The 20305-nt window shown below is 39.5% G+C and overlaps 1 protein-coding gene across 10 annotated transcripts in view; it reads left to right on the top strand.

Annotated features, from left to right (window-relative positions):
• arhgap10 (Rho GTPase activating protein 10) overlaps positions 1-18065 on the top strand; it is a 50161-nt gene extending 32096 nt beyond the window's left edge. The window contains exons 18-24 of one of the 10 annotated variants that reach the window (XM_044190093.1): positions 436-595; positions 3043-3184; positions 6803-6959; positions 12380-12481; positions 13229-13321; positions 13926-14017; positions 16537-18065. In XM_044190093.1, coding sequence (XP_044046028.1) covers positions 436-595; positions 3043-3184; positions 6803-6959; positions 12380-12481; positions 13229-13321; positions 13926-14017; positions 16537-16625 — 835 coding nt within the window. In that variant the 3' untranslated portion in view covers positions 16626-18065. Of the gene's footprint in view, positions 1-435; positions 596-3042; positions 3185-6799; positions 6960-8177; positions 9201-12379; positions 12482-13228; positions 13322-13925; positions 14018-16536 lie in introns of those variants that run through there. The other 9 variants (XM_044190092.1, XM_044190095.1, XR_006377449.1 and 6 more) reach the window with 9 other exon arrangements.
• Positions 18066-20305: the final 2240 nt, after the last annotated feature.

Raw genomic sequence — 20305 nt, 5'->3', positions numbered from 1 at the left:
TTAACCTTTAAGGGGAAAGAGCAGAGGAGCAATTTCACACAGCAAATGCCTTTATATTTAATGAGTGTGGCTATTTAATAATAATAGTATAATAATATTATAATAATAATTGTTTAGGCTGTCATCTACTTATTCAATTTATGACTAGATGTGATGCTTCAAGATCTGGTGACTTACCACCTCTTCTAAACAGTTTGCATGGGGAAAACCTGTACTGTATGTATATTTTTTTTTTATAGGAATACATTACAGATACACTACAGTTTTGCCATGTTTTTTCTTAGTTCGTATTTATTCTACCCCTTTTTCTATCAAGAGTTTAGTGGTCCCTTGTTAAATCTTAACCAGAACATTAAAAATAAAACAAATCATATCAGTGAAGTTGAGTTAGTAAATTGGAGTGAAATGTGTAATGTGAGTTTTTATCTTCCTCAGTGTGGCGGCTCACAGTAAACAGAATCTAATGACCGTGGCCAACCTGGGCGTGGTGTTTGGCCCCACATTAATGAGACCACAGGAGGAGACTGTCGCTGCCATCATGGATCTTAAGTTTCAGAACATTGTGGTGGAGATCCTCATTGAACAACATGAAAAGGTAACACTGAAGACCGGGATTTGCCAGACGCAGTGCAGTATCGACAGTACTATCACAAAGTAATACACTTGAAACTGAACACTCTCTGAAAACTGGAAGTGTCTACTCATAGCACTATATCTTCCAGTGGAAGTAATTAGTGAGAGAGAGAGAGAGAGAGAGAGAGAGAGACTTTCTATTGTATAATGTTCCATTTTCTCCCAAAATGTCTGTTTTTGATTGGTCAAGTCTCTACTGCACTGACTGTACTTATATGATTCATTCTGTCAAAGTAACATTTTGTGTATAATTATGTTTCCACTTGCTATCCAGAACTATATTTACTAAAAGCTAGGCACCCTTGGCAACACAAGGTGCAATGATAGCACCAAATTAAATCTGAATCAGGTGACATGACATCAGTAAGCTGCACACAGCACCTTTGTGTTTACTAACCTGGGTGGCGTGTAATTACTTGATACTGAAGGATAACAAATGTGCAAGCAAAGCAAAAGATCAGATGTTTGTAAGTCCTGGTTTCTTGGCACTGAGCACTTTCTTACTATTGTTTTGAAGTTTTGTATTTTGCTCTTAAGTTTCGATTTGGCAGTTTCTGTTGGCAGAGAAGCGCACATACTGTACTGTACCTGACACCAGAATTTCATTTGGGCAGAGTAAGAATCTCAATTAGGGTGGATGTGATGCTCTTCTCTTCTGTAGGTCCTATTTGTTAAGGATGTTTAGACTTGTGCATATTCACATAAAAATCATGCCTAATCCACCTTAAAGTCAGCTTCTTTGATCAAATGTTCTAGCAATGAAAAAGCATCATATTAAATAATGGGTACTTTGTGGTCTGTTTGAATATATACATATTGTATTTATTGCTTGCTCTACAAAATAATGAGCATAAATAAAGTTCTCAGATAATGCGATGTGTACTAACTTAAACACTTGGGAAAGCATAACCTTCACCCAGTTATTAATGTAGAGAGGTGTTGGACAGCAGTTTAATATCCAGAATTGTCTTAATCTGGCCAATAGGGGGAGCTCCAAGTGCTCATACCAGGATTAAAAACATGATATTCTCTTCATTTTCAGTAGGTTGATTATTCTGTAGATTATCATATACATTCTATTATATTTGGAAGGTTGTTTGCCTGCCTTAGTACATTTATTTTGGTTATAAGTTGTTTCATAACCTGTAGTTCATGTCGATCATGTAATCTCCCCAGAATGTCATTAATCAGTGTCAATCCTCAAAGGGGGATAATTGTCCGTGTCAAAAGAGAAAAAGGTTTGAGATTAGTTTTCTAATCTGTTTGGAGCAGCACTGCACTCTGCGTAGAATCAGATGAAACCGGGAGCTTTTAGTGATTTCCCCCCCCCCCAAGCTTCATTAAATGGAAGATGATGTGTTTTGTGACTAATGTCTCCACCCAAGCTCACAAATCTAAAATGGGGTGTGAGAGAATACAGAGGCCTGGTGAAAACCAACAGGGTATATAAATGTGCTAAAACAACACCAGCATCACAGTGTTTACTGCAAGTCTCAGACTACCCAGTGGTACCCAACACCGCCCAGGTGATAAAGGATGTAGTGTTAGAATGCAGCAAGAGCATTTTGGAAAGTACAGGGGAAAAGTTGAGCAGACAGACAGGCATTAACTTCCCTCACAGCTTAGTCCCACTCCAGACTGTTGATACCCCCAGATACCAACAGTAGACTCTATTTTACATTCACCTCCATCTGCAGAGAGAAGGGAGAGGGAGGCAGCAGAAACTCTCAGCCATATCAGATTTCTCACTTTTTCTATCTGCCTTTCTCCACAAACTTTCTCTCTCATACCCCCTCCTCTGTGTCTGCCTCTCCCGTTCACACTCTCTCACTTTCTCTGCCACTTTCTCTCTCTCCTCCCTTCCCTACCTCCCTCCTCTCCTCGTCTGTGATCCTTTCTGAGGCTCTGCTGAGAGTTCCTCTCCTCTGCGGCCCTATTCTCTTTTAACTCTACATCTGAAGTTTATATGTAAACACGGCCCGGTGTAAACAGGCTGCACCAGTTGGCCAGCCGTCCTCGAGTCCAAACCTGTTTATTTTACTCTCCACTCTTTCAGAGAGTGGGTCAACTTCTCTGAGGAGAAATGTCACCTTAACTTAGACCCAGATTTCTGGACAGGATGTGATTGCGTTACATGTGGAGCTGCTCTTGTTTATTTTGGCACCAGCAAAATCTTCTCACATGCAGTTTTTAGGATCCAATCAATGAGCTGCTCAGCTTTCCCTAGGAGCACATGCAGTGGCTGCAAATGGCCTTTTCCATTCTTCTACCACTATATAAAGCCTTTCAAAACCCTTTTCACTAAGTGAGGTCAGTTGAGGACATGCTGCTGCTGCTGTTCAACAGTCTCTGAGTATCTGCACTGTGACTTTTTGTCTTGGTAGAGACTTATTCACATTGTGTATTCAGATCTTTGCAGATGCTCCCGAGTCATGCCCTCTTTCACCTGCTGCCCCAGTATTCTCTGCTCCCACAAGGCAGTCCAAGAAGCTGAGCCGGCAGAATCGGCCCCTGGCTGTCTACAATCCACAAGCCCTAGACATTCAGAATGGTAAGAGACATACACATGTGCATCTATATATTTTACATCATACAGAATTAGAATGATTATATAAACCTCAGCAATATGATTTTTATGCTCTAGATGTTAGATTGTTCCACACTTTTTAGATGTAAACCACCTTAGTGATCCAGACAGTATGCAACTCTCATATTCATTCATTCTTTTACAGGTATCAGGGGTAAATTTGTTTGATAATTTGCACGCGCTAATTAGTAATTCAAGCTCTTAAATTAATAATTAACTTGGTTGAACAAACTAGTAATATATATTCTTGAAATATTAGTGTGCACAAATGAACAGAACAAACAATCTGTTATCCTGTAAAATATGTTTGTAAAAAATGTCAAAGATAACAGCGTTATCCAAATGTATATTAGCGTGATAATCAGCAAGATTGCTTTTCTTTCTTTATTTCTTTCTTTCTTTCTTTTTTTCATCCTGACATTGTGTTCCTGTTAGCCAATTCTTGTTGGATTTAGTTTTGTTTTGCCCTAGTCAGTTGCCAATGACATATCCAGATGTCATTTTCAGTCAGTACAGAAGCTGCAGTAGCAATTGCTAGTAGCAGTTAGCGTAACTGTTTTCACAAAGATCAAAAAAATGTGTGGATTTAAAGAGTTGTTATTTCTGTAAGTCACTTTGATGAACCTGTATTTCGTTTTTCATGGTTGTAGCTGGAGAGTTATGAAGCTAGCTAGGTAGTGAGCTTCATAACTAGCTACATACCTAGCTTGTCTTGAACCAGGGTAAAAGTATATCCCCTTATCTCAGTCCAACATCAAAACAAAACTGAATTAGACTTAAATGTATTAAACCTAATCTGCCTGTTTAAATTGTCCATGACCCAACAACTTTGAGTGTTTATTTTGCATAGTGTGTATTGCCATCTGCAAGTTGTTAATTTTAGTTCACAAATAAGAAACCTAATTGTCAAAATACACTCAGTTGCCAGTTTATTAGGTACACCTCATTTATATCAATGACTAAATAACAGAAACACCTCTCTGTATAATGCAATACAGTTCAACAGCACCACCAGGATCTACATCCTTCAAAGGGATCATACAGTTGAATCAGCACTTCTCTAAAACAGTTTCAACAAAAACTGAACATTATAACCTTCATGAAGGTTGGATTTATTGCAGGGTTGTTGTATTAGACTGTATTACTGTAGTTTTAGCTAGGTTTACCTAATAAACTGGCAACTGAGTGTTTTTACCCCTGATTCCTGCTGGGCTCTGAATTCACTCACTCACTCACTTACTCATGCTTAGTCTTTTCCCTAGTGACCACTTTGTGACACACTGTAATACTGTGCGGAGAGATTTGCATCTATGACTTTGTGTGTCCTTGTTTATTTTTAAATATTTAAAATTCACTTCAGTTTCCTCTGACACTTGCTGAAATGTGAGACATTGATAGGGGCCCTCTCCTGTGCATCAGGTGAGCTGATCACCTGACCTGGTGACCCAAACAATTGAACTCCTTCAATTTCTGATCCAGTCAAATCCCTTCCCCTCCACAATACAAAACAAATCTAAATCTGCTTACCAGATTGTGTCTCTTTAACTCCCTCGCGCCGGCTTTTAGCATGGGGTATTTTAATATCAGGGATAAAGGGCCTAATCCTTTTTTAACCTTTGTGTCTTTTAAATCATCCCACGTAATGGTTTTAAAGTAAGTTGTCTCAGCATTCAGTTGGTAAAAGCAAATTTAAGGATGATGAGGTGGGAAAGAGAGAAGAGTGTTTATGTATGCGTGTGAGTCTTCTTGTGACACTGCATGTGTCTAATATCCCTGCAGATGTGACAGCATACCATGCGTAAGGAAGTGCATTAATCAGAGTATTAGTGTCAGGAAGCCTTTTAACAGGTACAGTGTTGGAGAACAGTGCAGACAAATCATATCTTTCAGTAGATGATTTCAGATCAGTTGTATATTTGTTATTGATTTACTTATACCTGCAATCCAGCAGAAACAAGTTGTGAACACATAGACATATCATCATCTTTTAAGTTAATATGGCAAACTTGTAGGCAAACAGTTGCTTATTTACACATCCAGCAGTTACAGAGCAACATTATCATTATTGGACTCGTGTTTCTGACCACCTGGCAAATGTAAGATCAATATTCACTCTCTATTAGCTCTCTTTTAGCTCTGTTTTTGGTCTCTACCAACTCCTGAGGGAAATATCTGGTTCTTTAGCTGCTAAATGCTCCACTATGTTCACCAGATAGTCACTAACTGTTTCTGTCTGCTGTTTGGTGCTGAGCAGGTAGTGTACAGTGAGTTTTTAGAGCGTTTCAGCTAAAAACGACTGTCTGCTGCGACTGAAAACAATGCTACGAGAGTGAACCAAAACAATAAAGTTGAGGGCTGGACAGCTAAACAATGAGCTGAAACTCGCCATAAAGCTCCTTAAAGCCGAGGGGAGCTGCAGATTTGGGTGATAATTTTCTGTAGGTTCATCACTATGAACGACACCTTTCATTGTTTTCACATTGTCATTTGAAACATTGTTATTATAAAAATATCGATTATAGCTGCTTTAAATTTTCATTTTGCTAAAAGGTTGAGCTTGATATTTATTTTTCCCCAAACCAGAAGCAGTAGGACAAAATATTAACACAGTTGGCAGAGGCTTACTCCTGAATAATAGGAATGCTTCACTTTTTAAAAACAAAAATACTTAAAGCAGCAACGTGATAACAGATGTGACTTTTCCAGCAAGAGCTACAAAGTCATGAAAGACATAAAAATTATGTTTGTGAAATACGAACATTTGTTAAATGATTTTTAAAGGCCCTACCCACCCATGGTCCACCCATACAGCTGTTTTCACTTATTTTTCCTGATTGGGCCACCTTCTCAAGACTGTGTAGGCATGTACAGAATGTGCTTGATTGACATCACCGCCACCCTCCTGTTGTACCTGTAAGGGTGGGATGAATTACGCCTTTATCATTCTTATTGGTTCATGACGTTTGGTGATCTCACATAATTCCAAGCATAGCTCCAACTATATTCAACCTGAGAGAAGTCTAATTAATCATAACTGAAAACACATGTGCAGGGGCCTTTAAATTAATAGGTTTCATCCCATTATGGTTGCATACATGGTCAATGTTGAATGTATAATTATTGTAAACATTTGGTAATAATTATTATTAATTTTTTAGTTTAAGTGCTTTGATGTGTTTGCTGGGGAAAAGAGAAGAAATCATCCCAACAAACTACTTTTTAACATTAACAGTTGCTTCTGTGCCTCTCCCATTTCCCAAAAGCAGGATCTTTACTTGACAGTAAAATTGAAATAAAAGAGCTTGGATCTCCCCTGTGTTTCTGTAGGTTCCTGTCTATGACTGCAGAAATGTATTATTATGAACAATACAAACTTGGTTTAAGTCTTGCCTGTTTTGACAGCAGTTTGATTTATAAAGTCCCCTGTTGATGCAGCATTGCCTTGTGTATTGATAAATTATTCAGCTGTTTTATCAGGCAAGCTATCATCAGTAAGCAGGAAAAGGCTGAATATTTTACAGTAGAATAAAATTAATGAAAAGATGTAATTAATTAAAACAAAAAACTTTTTTTTGTCAGCAGTGGGAGATAGCTCCAGCCTAGCTACAGATGAGACATCAATGGGCAGCAATGAGTCTGTATCGTCCCAGTCATCGTCAGCCTCGGCCTCAGAGACGTCTACAGAGAGGAGTGACCATGCCCCACTTAACACCAGCCTCAGCTCAGGCAGCAACTCCAAGTGAGTGGTTCACTATGCTTAAGTCCCAAATCAATACGTGACTGTGCACCAAAATGCAAGTATTGGTTGGGAAGCAAGATTCACAGTAAACAAAGTCATAAATGAGTCCACATGGTTTACATTCAAATGTGGACTATGTACCCTGTATGGGTTGCTAATATTGTAATTGAATATTTTGATCACTATTTTGGCATCCACAGTTAAAGTTGCTTGGACGCTATATGGACACTTTGTTTAGACTCCTATCTCTGGTGCATTAAATCAATTATACCATATTCACAGGTAAACCGTCTAAACTGTCATTAGTGTTTGATTTGAGCATGTTGAAATGAACTGGTCTCTGCTTCCAAAACACGGTTGCTAACTTGATAATCAGACTGAGTTGCCATTTCGTTTCACTGTTCATTCACTACATGAATCGCTGAACATATCGGTGATGTGGGCGGCGATTCATACGTTTGGAACCAAGCTACACAGCTGTGACTTCAAGCAAGAGCACTTTCACTTCACAGGCAAGATACAAGTATAATGTAAAGCCATTTTATTATTGTAGGGATCATTACTTTTTATGTGATTGCATTCTTTGGTGGCATTATTATCATTATTGTGATTATATGAGTAAGAATAGTAATGTTAAAAGTATTGTTAGTATTCTTATTAGTGTTATTAGGGATAGGAGTCTTTGGAAATTTTACAGTTTCAATTCAAGTCGATATCAATTATTGATGGGGGCACGGTAGCTCACCTGGCAGAGCGAGCGCCCCATATACAAGGCTGAGTACTTAATGCAGCGGCCAAGGTTTGAATCATTATTCATTATTTTTGACGTTATATACGCTAAATAAGTTATGAGTTAATCAAAAATGATGATAGATTAATCGATAGTGAAAAAAGTTTTTAGTGTCAGTGTAGTGTTATTATTCAAATGTCAACTGTTTGTACTTCACTCTCTCTGTCTCTTGTACTAGTACTAGATGGAAAATGCTTCAGTAGTTTGATGCTTTGCCTCTCTTGCTTTTCCTTTCTGTCCTCACTCTCTCTACTAAGTCCTTGGTCCTTTTTGTTGTTTCCAGCCCGTGACTTGTCTTGAATGCTGATGTGAGAGATGAATTATTGGGTTATGCTGCAGATGTTAGACTCTTTGCTGTGTCATGTCTACAGATTCACCTTGAAATAGGCTTTTTCTCATTCACTTTTCACTTTCTCCTTCTCCATCAGCTGAAAAGAGCTGTAAAATAAAAAACAAATCCACCTCACAACTTGACAGAGGACAATGTAATTCCTCTCTCACTTTGACCTCTGTGGGTGTGTGCCCACCTGCGTGAGTAGGTGTGTTTGTATAAAGTGTTTTCTCTAAGTTGCCGTATTATTCAGACATGGTTCTATATTACTTATGTAACCAACTTCTTTTTTTTTTCCTGCGTTTATTTATTAATTTTTTTGTGCTTTCCCACATATGTGCCGTCATGTTGGAGGACGGAAGGAGCAACCAGGAGGAGGTCGTAAATCTCAGCTCTTATTTGTTTGGGAGACAGGTGGCCGAGCGTTGGCCGTGTAAATCGTATTGACATTGGGGAGATATTCATCTTGTTTACCCTTATAGCCGCAGCCCCTGTCCCTTTATGAAGACTTGCACCATATGTCACAGGGTGTCGCCCTGGCTTTGTTCACTCATAAATCTTAGCATGTGAGATGGTGGAGACCTGTTAGCACAGCACCTCTCTGGCCTGGAACCTAGGGATTCGGCTTCAGTCCTAGCCAAAAAGAGCAGTAGGGATGGCAATTGCTAGATTACTTTCAGCCACTCTCAGAAATGTATTATCTGCACTCTGGTTTGCTCAAAAGTGCACCTGGAAAACAGCATATATTAGTTGGTTTCCTGCAGGATAGCTGCAACAACATCTGCCTGGTCATACACAAATGCATCCTGACTCACTATATCATGCAATAACTCTTCGTGGACTTTGACATGATTTATCTTCTCTGTCATTTTCGATGTCTTGCCTCATTTCTCCTCTTCTGCCTAAATTCAGTCACAGCTTCTCCCAGTGGTACTGTTGCCTCAAGTCCTGCCCAATGAGTTCGTGTTTTTTTGGCCACTTCCTCATCCTCTACCCCTGCCCTACCTCCAGCCCTCCATTCCTCTCGCTGGCAGACAGCTGTGGATCATAGAATGGTGGATCAGAGCTTATTTCCTGCCCACCCAAACTGATGTTGGCTGGGCGGGCAGCTTGGCTGGAGGTTTGATCCCACTTTCTACTAGAAACACTACAAAATCCCACCGCTGCCCTTCTTCCTTTAGTAGAAAGACAGTTGATAGCCCCACTCATCCCTGTGTTAGCTCCACGACAGGATCAACGAGGCCTGGATGCTGCAGGGTTAAATTCCTGCAGTAATGAGAAGCAGCAGTCCACTTCTGTTGATGAATTTCTCTCTGCTACTAACCTGGCAGCTTGTGATAATGGGATTAACCCTGATGGTTAAAATAATAAACTAAAAGACCCTCAGTTACAGTTCACTTTGGAATTCGATGTTCGCAGTGTTGTTTGTTACTTTTGATATCTTTATGCTTTTTAATGTATAATGATATAATGTTTCCTGCATATTATGATATGTATGCCTATAAAAATTCTTCACCACTTAAAACTTAATATTCTTTAAAACTTATATATTACCAACATCTGGAGAGGGATTTTCATGTGAGCCTCACATACAGTGTATTTTCACACGAGTCCCCATTTACTGTATTTAATCATGTTTACAGAAGAAGCTTAGCTAGGCCTGTGATGGGTAAAAACAACGGATGAGCAATTCAAAGCTTGATGCTATTTTTGTTGAAGAGAAATGGCAAACGATTTCCCTCGGTTTGGCTTAGCTGTAATTGTGAAAGCAATTTTGGGATGAATCCATTTACCTCTGGTACATTTAACAAGTTTCTAGGGCAGCCATGTGGCATTCACTGATTTTTCCCCAACTGTTTATTCTATAATTATTTAGATATCTGTTCATTTTAAAGATCTTCACAGATCTGTATAATCCTCTTCCAACTAAAATATGTGGTTAGATATGTTAGCTGTTCTTAAATATGTGTGTATCTGAGTAGGTTCACCTGCAGGTGGGATTAAGTGTTGGTGCTCCTCTGCTCTCCCTTCTCTTGGCTGTGACAGTGGTTGTGCTTGGGCCCAGGTTAATGAGTGGATTTGCTGCACTGCAGCGCACTATCCCCCCATGCTGATATGGAGCAGCTGAGCACCACAGTGGCCCCACACTGCTGCAGAGCTATAAATCACCCACAGTCAGGCCAGGCCCAAACGGAACAGCCACCGCTGGGGATGGACAAGCGCGCTGAGAGGGAGGCAGGGAAAGAAATGGAGGGAGGAAGCGATGCAGAGGGGGGAATGAAAGCGTGAGCCCAGTACCGTGTGTTCACCTCCACCTATGTCCACATAAGATCCCCTACCATGTTCCCCCTTAAGGCCGTCTCGCTCTCTCTCTTCCACCAGTGCCAACGTAACCACTATTCACAACATCCTCTCAACCTCCAGCCCCTCCCCAGCTGCTCCCTCTAATTGCCTTTATTACCGTCTCTATGGGAGCGGCAGCTAGGAGCAATTTGCTCATTATGTACTGTATTAGCACTGGCCCTGGGGCAGGCATGGAACACAGAGGGATGCCTGGCTTAGACTACTGCTCTCCTCTGCTCCACTCTGCCTTAACCAGGACCCCTTCGTCCATCCTGTAGGTCGGCCATAGACTCGTTGGCCCTGACAGTGTAAAGCACAGCTACTACTGCAACAGATACAGTTCATGGTCAAAGTGTTGTAGTGTTATTGTTTGACTTTACATGTACACAAGTTGTATACATTACTGTAGGCATTGAATGTACATGTATGGGTGACAAATTAAAGAAAAAATCTACATAAAGTGGGCCACAATAAGCATCAAGAACAGCTTAAATGCACCTTGGCATAGATTCTATAAATCTCTGGAACATGAACACCATTTTTACAAAAGATATTCACTAATTTGGGGTTTTGTTGATGATGGGGGAGAGCGCCGTATAGTATAATTGTTGTATCAGTGGGGTTCGTTCTTTGGATGTCACTCTGCACACAGATTTGAATTCCAATTTTACTTTTGGCTCTTCTCTGAACAGAAAAGCAAACAACTGGCCCATGTATGAATATTCCTCCAAAATTCAAACATTGTTTAATTCATGACTGTTTGCATCTCTCATTCTGAATCCTCTCCCTTGGCAATTTACAGATACAGTCAAGCCAGATGATTTTAGACTGGGAATTTGTTATTAATCAGGCCTGTTTACGTTAGACAAGTTGACAGGTTGGGGTTGAGAATCAGTCCAGGTCAGATTTTAGTCAGTTAATCTTACAATAATGTTACTAGTTGGCTTGAGTTATGGAGCTCAAGAAATTTAAAAACTATGACACAGAAGGACAAATATATCTCTTTGCATGACTTTAAATTTCAGACCTTCAGATAAGTATATCAAAGTTGCTCTTGATGCTTAGCTTTCAGGTTAATATCGACTACTGTTGAGAGTCAGTCCTTTTGAAGAGGCTTTTTGGCAGATGGACTGGAATGGATTATTTAATTTATGAAAACCTGCTGTCCTTGTTATTGGGATAAATGTACAGCCTGCAGACAATGAGAATTCAAAGTGCGAGTCCCCCTGTATGTAGTTGCTGTACAGTAGAATGGAATAAGATGGAATATGTATTTCTTCGTCACGTGTGATATATTACTCAAATTTAAAAATGTAACTTCATCTTCAAAATTATAGTAATTATGTTTTATAATTTCTGCGCTGCATGTTAGTATTTTATCAATGCTTATGACTTCAATGGATCCAAGTTTGCAATGATGTGGAGTTATTTGACTTGACTCGTCATGACATGAATGTCACAGACGTGACAGAATGTCTGGAGTCGACTAGTTAAAATTATGGTAGTGGATGGTGTCGAAATTTACCACTGACAAAACTACACCCCATTGCAGTTTTTGGTTTTAATTCCCACCCTCGCAAGGTTCTGGATTGATGTAGTAATTTATTCTCACCTTGTCTCCATAACAGCAGGGTGCTCAGTTTAGCACACCTGTTGCTCTGTTTCCACCACGTACAGTAGTTGCCACCAATACTGAACAATTTAACAATGCATGAAAATGCAGTGTCTGTTTGTCTTCTCCACTTCTCGCTGAAAAGCCACCAGGTCCAAAATTTTTTAACATGAGGCAGCATTCTTACTGCCTTCTGTGTGACTTCATTTTCGATCTAAAGAACATTGTGGCAGTTAGGGGGGACAATGGTCTTCAGGGCAAATATCACATGTTTTCAGACATGAAAGACAACACAATAGGATCTGTGGGGACTATGGTGTTTGTTTGTTTGTTTCTATGTGCAGGGCCCCCATAACAGGAGCCTCCTGGTCCACTCCTGGAGTGCCAGGAGAGAGCCAACCTGCTGCCACCACAGCTGCTTCTGAAAAAGAAAAGCCAGAGGACAGGTAAGACAGGGTTCCCTCTCTTTGGATTCTTTGCCTGTTTTCCCCCCAACTGGATTTTATAATTGCAGTTGACAACTTTTTTTTCTGTCTTTCTTTCTGTTTCGTTAAGTCACTTTCACACTCACATACTGGTTAAATGTCACACTGAGATTCCTTCACTCTCTCTGTTTTCTCACACATGCTCCATTACTCGCTTGCTCGTCTTATCTTGCATGTTCACTCAACAGAATCACCCTCCCTAGTTCGTCATCTACTTGCAGTCTTGCACATCAATATTTTCCCATTCTTTCTCATACATTCACCTTCCCTTAATTTGTTTTACTTTTGAGGGATCTTACTGCAACACAAGTATTGGCTATAGCAGGGGCAGCAACCTTCTCCCCTTTCTGTCAAACCCCAGATACACACAGGAAACTGAACGAACTGGATGGGACTGTGTAGACTGCACAGTCTGCCCATTACACTCATCTATTGCTCTGCTTCTTTGAGAATAAATTACTTTTAGATCTTACCAAGTAAATTGCAAACAGTCTTGGTCATTCTATCGGCAATCCATTAATGTTATTTTCATATAAATACAAATCCTCATTTTCCCAAATGCGGTTCCACGAGAGTGCATTCTTCCAAAAGTCTGAATTCAAGAACTCGGCTGAACATTGTTGTATTGACAACTCTGTGACCACAAACTTTTTTCAGTTTGTATATCTTCTTTCTCCTCTCTCATTCTACATTGTTGCTGCTCTGCAGAAAGAATATGAAATATTTATCAGGGCATCGTGTGTTGAAGGCACAACTTCTACATGGTAATGTTGCTGGCATTCGAGATAACGGTTTGCAAAGGTGAGCAAAACAACCTTTCTGTGGAAACAGTTTTTATGTTTTCGGGAACGCAATGGCATAAATACGACTTTTTACTAACCTTTGCAGAGCAATGAATATGGTTTCTTTGACGGCGCTCTTTTACATCAAACTGATTTAAAATGCCGCTTCTAAGCTCACAAATGTGAATTTAAAAGCTGAAGCACAGTGGAAAGAGATTTCTATTCTACCTCTGTTTGTGTGCAAACCTACTTTAGAATCCCCCTGCCACTTTTTAATTATCTCACTATAGATGGTTGTCTGCCGTGCGGACCTGATGTGTGCCTGCCTTTTTGGCTGCACAACGCCCGCTACAAACAGCACTGCATCTCATTGTGTTTGTGCACGGGTGCATGTGGGTGTGTTTTGACTCACTCGCTAGTCTGTCTAGACTGGAGATAGGGCAAGACAAGAGTGTGTAGTGGCACGGCTCCTCTCTTGGTACTTTTGCTTATTTTCCAGCCTGGTCCATTTCTGCTGTTTCGGGCTGGTGAGTGAATGAACAAGCAGGCCTCGGGCCCAGATTGAACTGTGCGGTAATCCTCCCCAAAGCTCCGCCAGCTCACTGATTGCCTTCATTTTTCAGTGTCACCAGCAGGAAAGCCAAGGCAGTGTACCCATGTGAGGCTGAGCACGACTCTGAGCTCTCCTTCCAGGTCGGTGCAATATTCAACGCCGGTAAGTGTTATCGCCTACACCAGTCGCTCACTCAGAACCAGCCCTGGCATATTGGATTTGGAGGAAAACCGAACACCCAATCTGATCTTCAATCGAACAGAGATGAGACGAGGAGAGGGAGAATAGGGAGGGCGGGGGGCAGGAGACACAGATTTGCTCTTCAATGTGTCTGGAAGAGGCTCGACTGAGTTTTAATCACTCTCAGAGGAAATGAGGATTTTGTAGTTTCTATTTTTTTTTTGTCAAACCCCTCTTTTGTGAGACACAGATGTACTATAGTCTTTACAGGGAAACGTGGTGATGTCTTTGATAAGATCCCACAATGCACTGAAGTTTATTGGTTGTTGTGGTCGGGTATCATATTATCTAAGTTTTTTTCTTTCTACTTAAAAGGTGAGATCACATCTTTTTTGACAGTGTTGGCCTCCACTGTTCTTTAGATTTAAGTAAACTGTCACCCATCAAAAATATAATGATCTAAAGTTATGATCTAAACGTCAAACTCTGACAGCTTCCATTAATAAATATGGATTAGATAAATATGTAGACGACTGAAACCTCACCTTAATCACATTCTTATATACTGTCTGTAAAATATTTCCTGTTTTGATGCCTGTACATTAAAGCCATAAGTGTTTCATTGTTGGTTGAAAGAGTTCATGTCAGGATAAATGCCTACAATGGCAAAATTAAATTTAATAGAAGGTGGATTTCCAACTGATAAAATGAACTCATATTATCTGAATAATAAACACGAAATTATTAAGTATCACATTTTCCTAACTAAATTAAATTATGTTCTAGAGCCCATTCTCATATTCTGAAATTTCATTTGGAACTTAACCGTTTTGTTTAGCAAAAGTGTTACTGAATGGAGATGTGTGTTTCTTTTGGATCTCAACTTAAATCTCCAGTTGCCTTGATACAAAGTTTGGGGAGTTTTAGTGTAGGTTTGCTTATATTCTGTCTGTCCTTGAACACTTAGTCAGGCTTCATATGAAGTGATTGACATGTTACATAAATGTTACATGATGAGGTTCTCATTAACTAAACATCTATAGTATCTTGAGGAAGAAGTATTTACTTCTTCCCCGTATAATCAGAGCTCACAGTAAGCCTGCCCATTCTACATGTTTCAACCAACCTAACCTTTTGCACAACAAATGTGCAAGGTCAAGAGGAAGCCACTGTACATACAGTTTGTCTAAAGAAAAATTCAAACATATGTTGATGTTTCTTCACCCTTAAAACTGAAAAGACAGCTTTGCCTTGCTTATTTATTTTCTTAAAGGCGCAATCTGTATTTACTGGACTGTGTAGATTTTAAGGTGTATTCACAGACCTGAATGAGTCATAAAACAATATATACATGACACACTCAGTTATTTATATACTGAACAAATTTAGTTCCTTCGTATGGAAAACAGGTACAAAAGACAGTAAGAGTGTAAAATAAAATACTCATGGTAAGGTTTTTAGTTGTGCTTATTAGAAAAAGTAATGAATGTTGATGAAGTTTATCCTTCCATCTGAGAATGTGCATAGGTTTTATTATGTTAATTATTTATTATGTTATGTTATGTGACTAATGAATAAAATATATAAAAACTACATTTGGCGATAGAAAATCCTTAAAATAGCAGTAAAAATAATCCCATAGCAGCAGGGTATGAAATTGCAAGTTTGTTATTATTTTCTGCACATGTGCAGATCGGGGGCGAGGGTCTTTGTTTCTCAGTTGATCATAATTTAGAAAACAAGTCTTATTGTAATGTTTTCAAGTTTTATTCTAATGAGTAAAAACATCAGAAAACATTAATAATGCAGAACGAGTTGTTGTCTTGTGGTAATTGTATTAGAAGACCTGTCAGTCAATTTGGGAGTAAAAGCTGGTTCAAATCCTGTGCTTTGAATTTTGGTGGCGAGTCAACTCTTTTGTTTAGTTTTGTATGAAAGATTGGGCTTTTAAGTTCCTTGTCCATTCTGTCTTCAATAGTGACACAAGAGCCCTGCCGGACTTATAAACACATTTCTTTGTGTTTTGTATTGAATTAGTTTATATATTGACTTCAGCCTTACAAGTTCTCACTGACAATTTATCCATGCAATTGTTGACTGGCAAATGCACTCTAAATTTTAAATTGGCTCACTTTGTAGACAAATCAAGAATCCTGGGAGGATTTTGAGAAGGTATGCCACAAAAATGTTCTGTGCTCTGACACATCTGTCATACTAAATGGTTTGTGAGAGCTCCGTTTTGCTGCTGCGATTAAGCTCATGCTGAAATTCTAGAAAAATTGGATCCGAAAACAGACTTGAGATGTACAGTAGAGATAAAAGTCACAGTGGATTTCAGTGTACCTGCATCATTACTGTACCCTCTTCAGACCTTTGCTCTGTTCTCTCTGACACATGCACATACTGTATACTCAGTGGAGGCTCTTTGTCCTCTGTCTTTCCCTCACACTCACCCTCCCTGTGGTGTTGTCCCTCTGGTGACGCTGTGTCCTCTCCTGCAGTGACCCAGTCGAGAGAGCCGGGCTGGCTGGAGGGCGAGCTGGAGGGAAAGAGGGGCCTCATCCCTGAAAACTATGTGGAGATGCTGTAGCCCCAGATGGAAATATTTATGGACAAGTTATCACCTCCACCGGGAAAAATATGCAGAGATGCACGTGCTTCAACTTTGACATTCACAGTAGAGCCTTGTTTATCCAAATCCCTGAATTCTCTCAAGCAAGTAACAATATGTGTGATGCATGTGCGAGCATGTTTCTAAGTTTGAATTTACATTTACAGCATTGTAATAGGTTTGCACTTAGAATATTGTGCTGTATACAAAGATGCTGTAGCCTTTAAACATCCAGGTAACTTTGTTAGCAGTACCAGAGAATGAGCGCCTCTCTGTTAAAGACCTCACTCTCTCCCCCAGTTATACATGGTATCCATGAGCTCCCAAGTCAAAGAATGGTCCTCAGAAACAGTAAGGATCAAGGAATGTCAGAACTCCAATCACTGTAATCAGTTTTTGTTAAGATGTTTTGCACTAAATGCAGCAACTTTACACCCTCTTGACAATGATGCACAGTTGGTTTTCAGCTTTTAAAAGATTAGAGATACTGTACCTACCGTGCCTTAACCATCAGAACACCCAGTGTAAATGTATGTACGGGTATGTATGAAAAATAATTGAAGTGTTACTGCTTATGTATTTTTCCATCATTTTAAGAATATTTGGATATTCAAAATGAGGCACATCGCTATTGTAACTTTATTTTATTTAATTGGCACACTGATTGCATGACTTTTGAATTTTAAATACACTTTTGTTCTTGGTGCACTCGTTCACAGAAACACAGAGAAACGCCTCTTTGATGCCTGATTAAACTTCTTGTGTTAAACACTAGCATCAGACAGAGTCAGCAGAGGTAACTTTAAATAGGTAATGAAAGCAAGTGTTTTTCCTGTCAAATGATTTGTTTTGTTTGTTTTTTTTAAAGCATATTTTTAACGTTGTTCAGATTCCTCTGAGCAGAGAAATGAGACACTCCCAAGTTGAAATTTTAGTTTATCATTATTTTAATCTTCAACTTCAGTGGAATAAGTCATTATAAATCAAAGTTTTGTTATCAATAAGACCACAGAATGCAGTATTTCAAAGATTTACATCCATTCAGTGTGTATATAGCCTAATTCTTGAAAGTTATGACCAAGTATGTTTTACAAATCTCCGTTAAGGGATGGACAGGTTTTAAGTTTTCGTTCGAATTGGTTTTAGCATGTACACGTGTCCTATTATAATTCATCACTCAGCTGTTCAACAAGACTCTTCAATTTGTCTGAGAGCTTTGGTTCAGCAGACGGTGTTTTCAATTGCAATAATTTAAGACATTGATTTATGGTGTTTGTAAAGGGCCTTGACTTCTTTCATTTTTATACCTTTGGGTATCTTCTTGATCAATGTTAAACAAATAAAGATTTTTTTTGTTCTTTACTGTACTATGTATTCTTGCCATGAAATAAATGTGATAAATGATCATTTAAAATTTAACTGATTGAAGTCTTATCAAAGGTTGTTTTTTTATAATCAAACAAATCTTATATCAAAACATTGTCAAGCACTGATTTCATATAGTTTAAACAAACACATAATAATTTATAATATAATAATTTCTATTACATACACATATATACAGTAAGACATTTGTTTTCCAAAATAAGAGGAAAGCACTGTAGCCACTTTTATGGCCACATTTTGTTGACAGAGTTATAATAAATGTCAGTGGTTTAAATTTATATTTGTGGAAAGGTGTCTAGTTTTACCAATGTGAAATCTAGCGCTATGTCTAATTTTTTCATGACTCATCTATTGTGTCACTGAGACAGTTCCCACAGAGTCTAAGAATAAAGTTACTGGTGAAATGAGGATTCATTCTGCAGCCACTACTGTTACAGTGAGCCATGTAGTGTAATGTAACCCTTCCTCTTTATATTGACCTGCATTGGTCCATCTGACTAAAAGCTACTTCCAAAATAACTTTCCAAAAGAGGATTAAAACTAGATGGTAATCTTTCACAGAGGAAAACACCCTAATCCACCTCCACCTCCCTGATCCATTAATATCAGAACCTCACGCATGTTAATTCTTAGACTACATCTGTGTAATTAACACACAAAATGGCCTACAGACCTGGTGCTTCTGCCTCAGTTACATAATTACCATCAGTCTACCACCACACTTAGACCTCCAGTAAGTGGGCTGATGCACTATTTAGAATTATAACCACACACACTCTCTGTCCACTTTGAAAATACCAGAGGTTGGAGCTGTGGTTTTAGTGCAACACATATGTCCACCAGTTCCATGAAGCAACCACAGTCGCCATGATTACATAATGAAATGAGGCTGAGCTATCACCCCCACCACCACCACCAACCACCCCCGGGGGCCCTTCATCATCATCATCTTCCCTCTGCCATAATACTGCTGAATCATAGAGACATCCACTCTGCCTGCCTCTCACTCTGCTTTGGACTATCTGTCAGAAAGCGTGCCATATTGCTCTATCTGCCTTCCTTTCTCCTTTTTCTTCTGCCTACCTGTCTGTGCCTCAGGAGTATTTAAAACTCCTCTCGCTGTCTCTCTCCTCCTTACCTTCCCTCTTTTTCCTTTTCCTCTTCCGCTCCACAGTCAGTGCTCCACTTCCTTTCTGGTGCTCTAATAGTAATTTGTTTATGAAATCAGTTCATCTCCGTGCATTTATCTTTCCTCCTAAATTCAGGAACATGACGCAATGAACAACTGTGGTAAAATCTGGGAGGGTCAGACTCATATTTGAGACTTTAGAGCTTCCTCAGTATCTCTTGAGATTGAGGTTATGTTACCTGTGGTGATTTCTGTGTCTCTGCATGCATTATGCATCAGCGTCTATCAGTCTGGGATGATGTATACATCAGTGTGACCGTGTTGATGTAGGTGTGTTTGAGTAAAATTCCAGATGGACGTTTTCATTTCTCATTTCCCAGAGTCCTGGCTGTGTGCCAGATGTCCTTTGCCTCCCATGACGCAGTGTCCTTCAGCCCCAAAACATAGTCCCACACCATGACTCATCAGCCTACACTATCTGTAGTTTACCTCTAATTATGAGAGACTGACACAACTAACTGCCACAAGTGTCTGAATTTCCCAAACGTGCATGTCTGAAAGTAACACTGACTTAATACATTCCTGTCTTCATCTGGTTCCTTCAGAGTGCAAAGATTCTCAAATGTAATCATCATAAGACTTGATGTATTAGTGGGGGTGAAAACTGAGTGGAAATTTGGAGAAAAGTGAATTTCAAACATAAAGGAGAGAGTGTAGAGGGAAAAAAAAAACCCTCAGCTCAGAGAGTGGGCCACAGAAGCCGCCATGTGCGCGGGCGCAGCCGTGAAATCAGCCTGATCCAATAGATTCTGTTTATCTGGCACGACTACAAGTGAAAGCAATTGGAAATCTGGGGGAGATTTGGAGAGGGCTGTGGATTCGGAGAGAGAGAGAAAAAAAATGAGCAAAAAAGTAATACTGTCTGCTCTACAGTCTGGCAAAGCAGGCGTGTTTTCAGATCAGCCTTTAACAAGGTTAATGGTGATTTTTCTCCACAGGCGCCGTTTTACTGTAAAAATCTCATCCTTGCATGCCTTATCTCTGTCATTTTCCCTCTCTTCGTTTGTCTTTGTTCTCTTCATATCCTCTCCCTGTGACTGCTGTACCTGCTGCTGCTCCACATCATTTCTGTTTTTCCACGCTA

This window comes from Siniperca chuatsi, linkage group LG3, assembly GCF_020085105.1.
Source record: "Siniperca chuatsi isolate FFG_IHB_CAS linkage group LG3, ASM2008510v1, whole genome shotgun sequence".
Taxonomy (NCBI): Eukaryota; Metazoa; Chordata; class Actinopteri; order Centrarchiformes; family Sinipercidae; genus Siniperca; species Siniperca chuatsi.
Note: the sequence above shows the minus strand (reverse complement) of the source record. Positions and strands in the feature narration are given on the sequence as shown.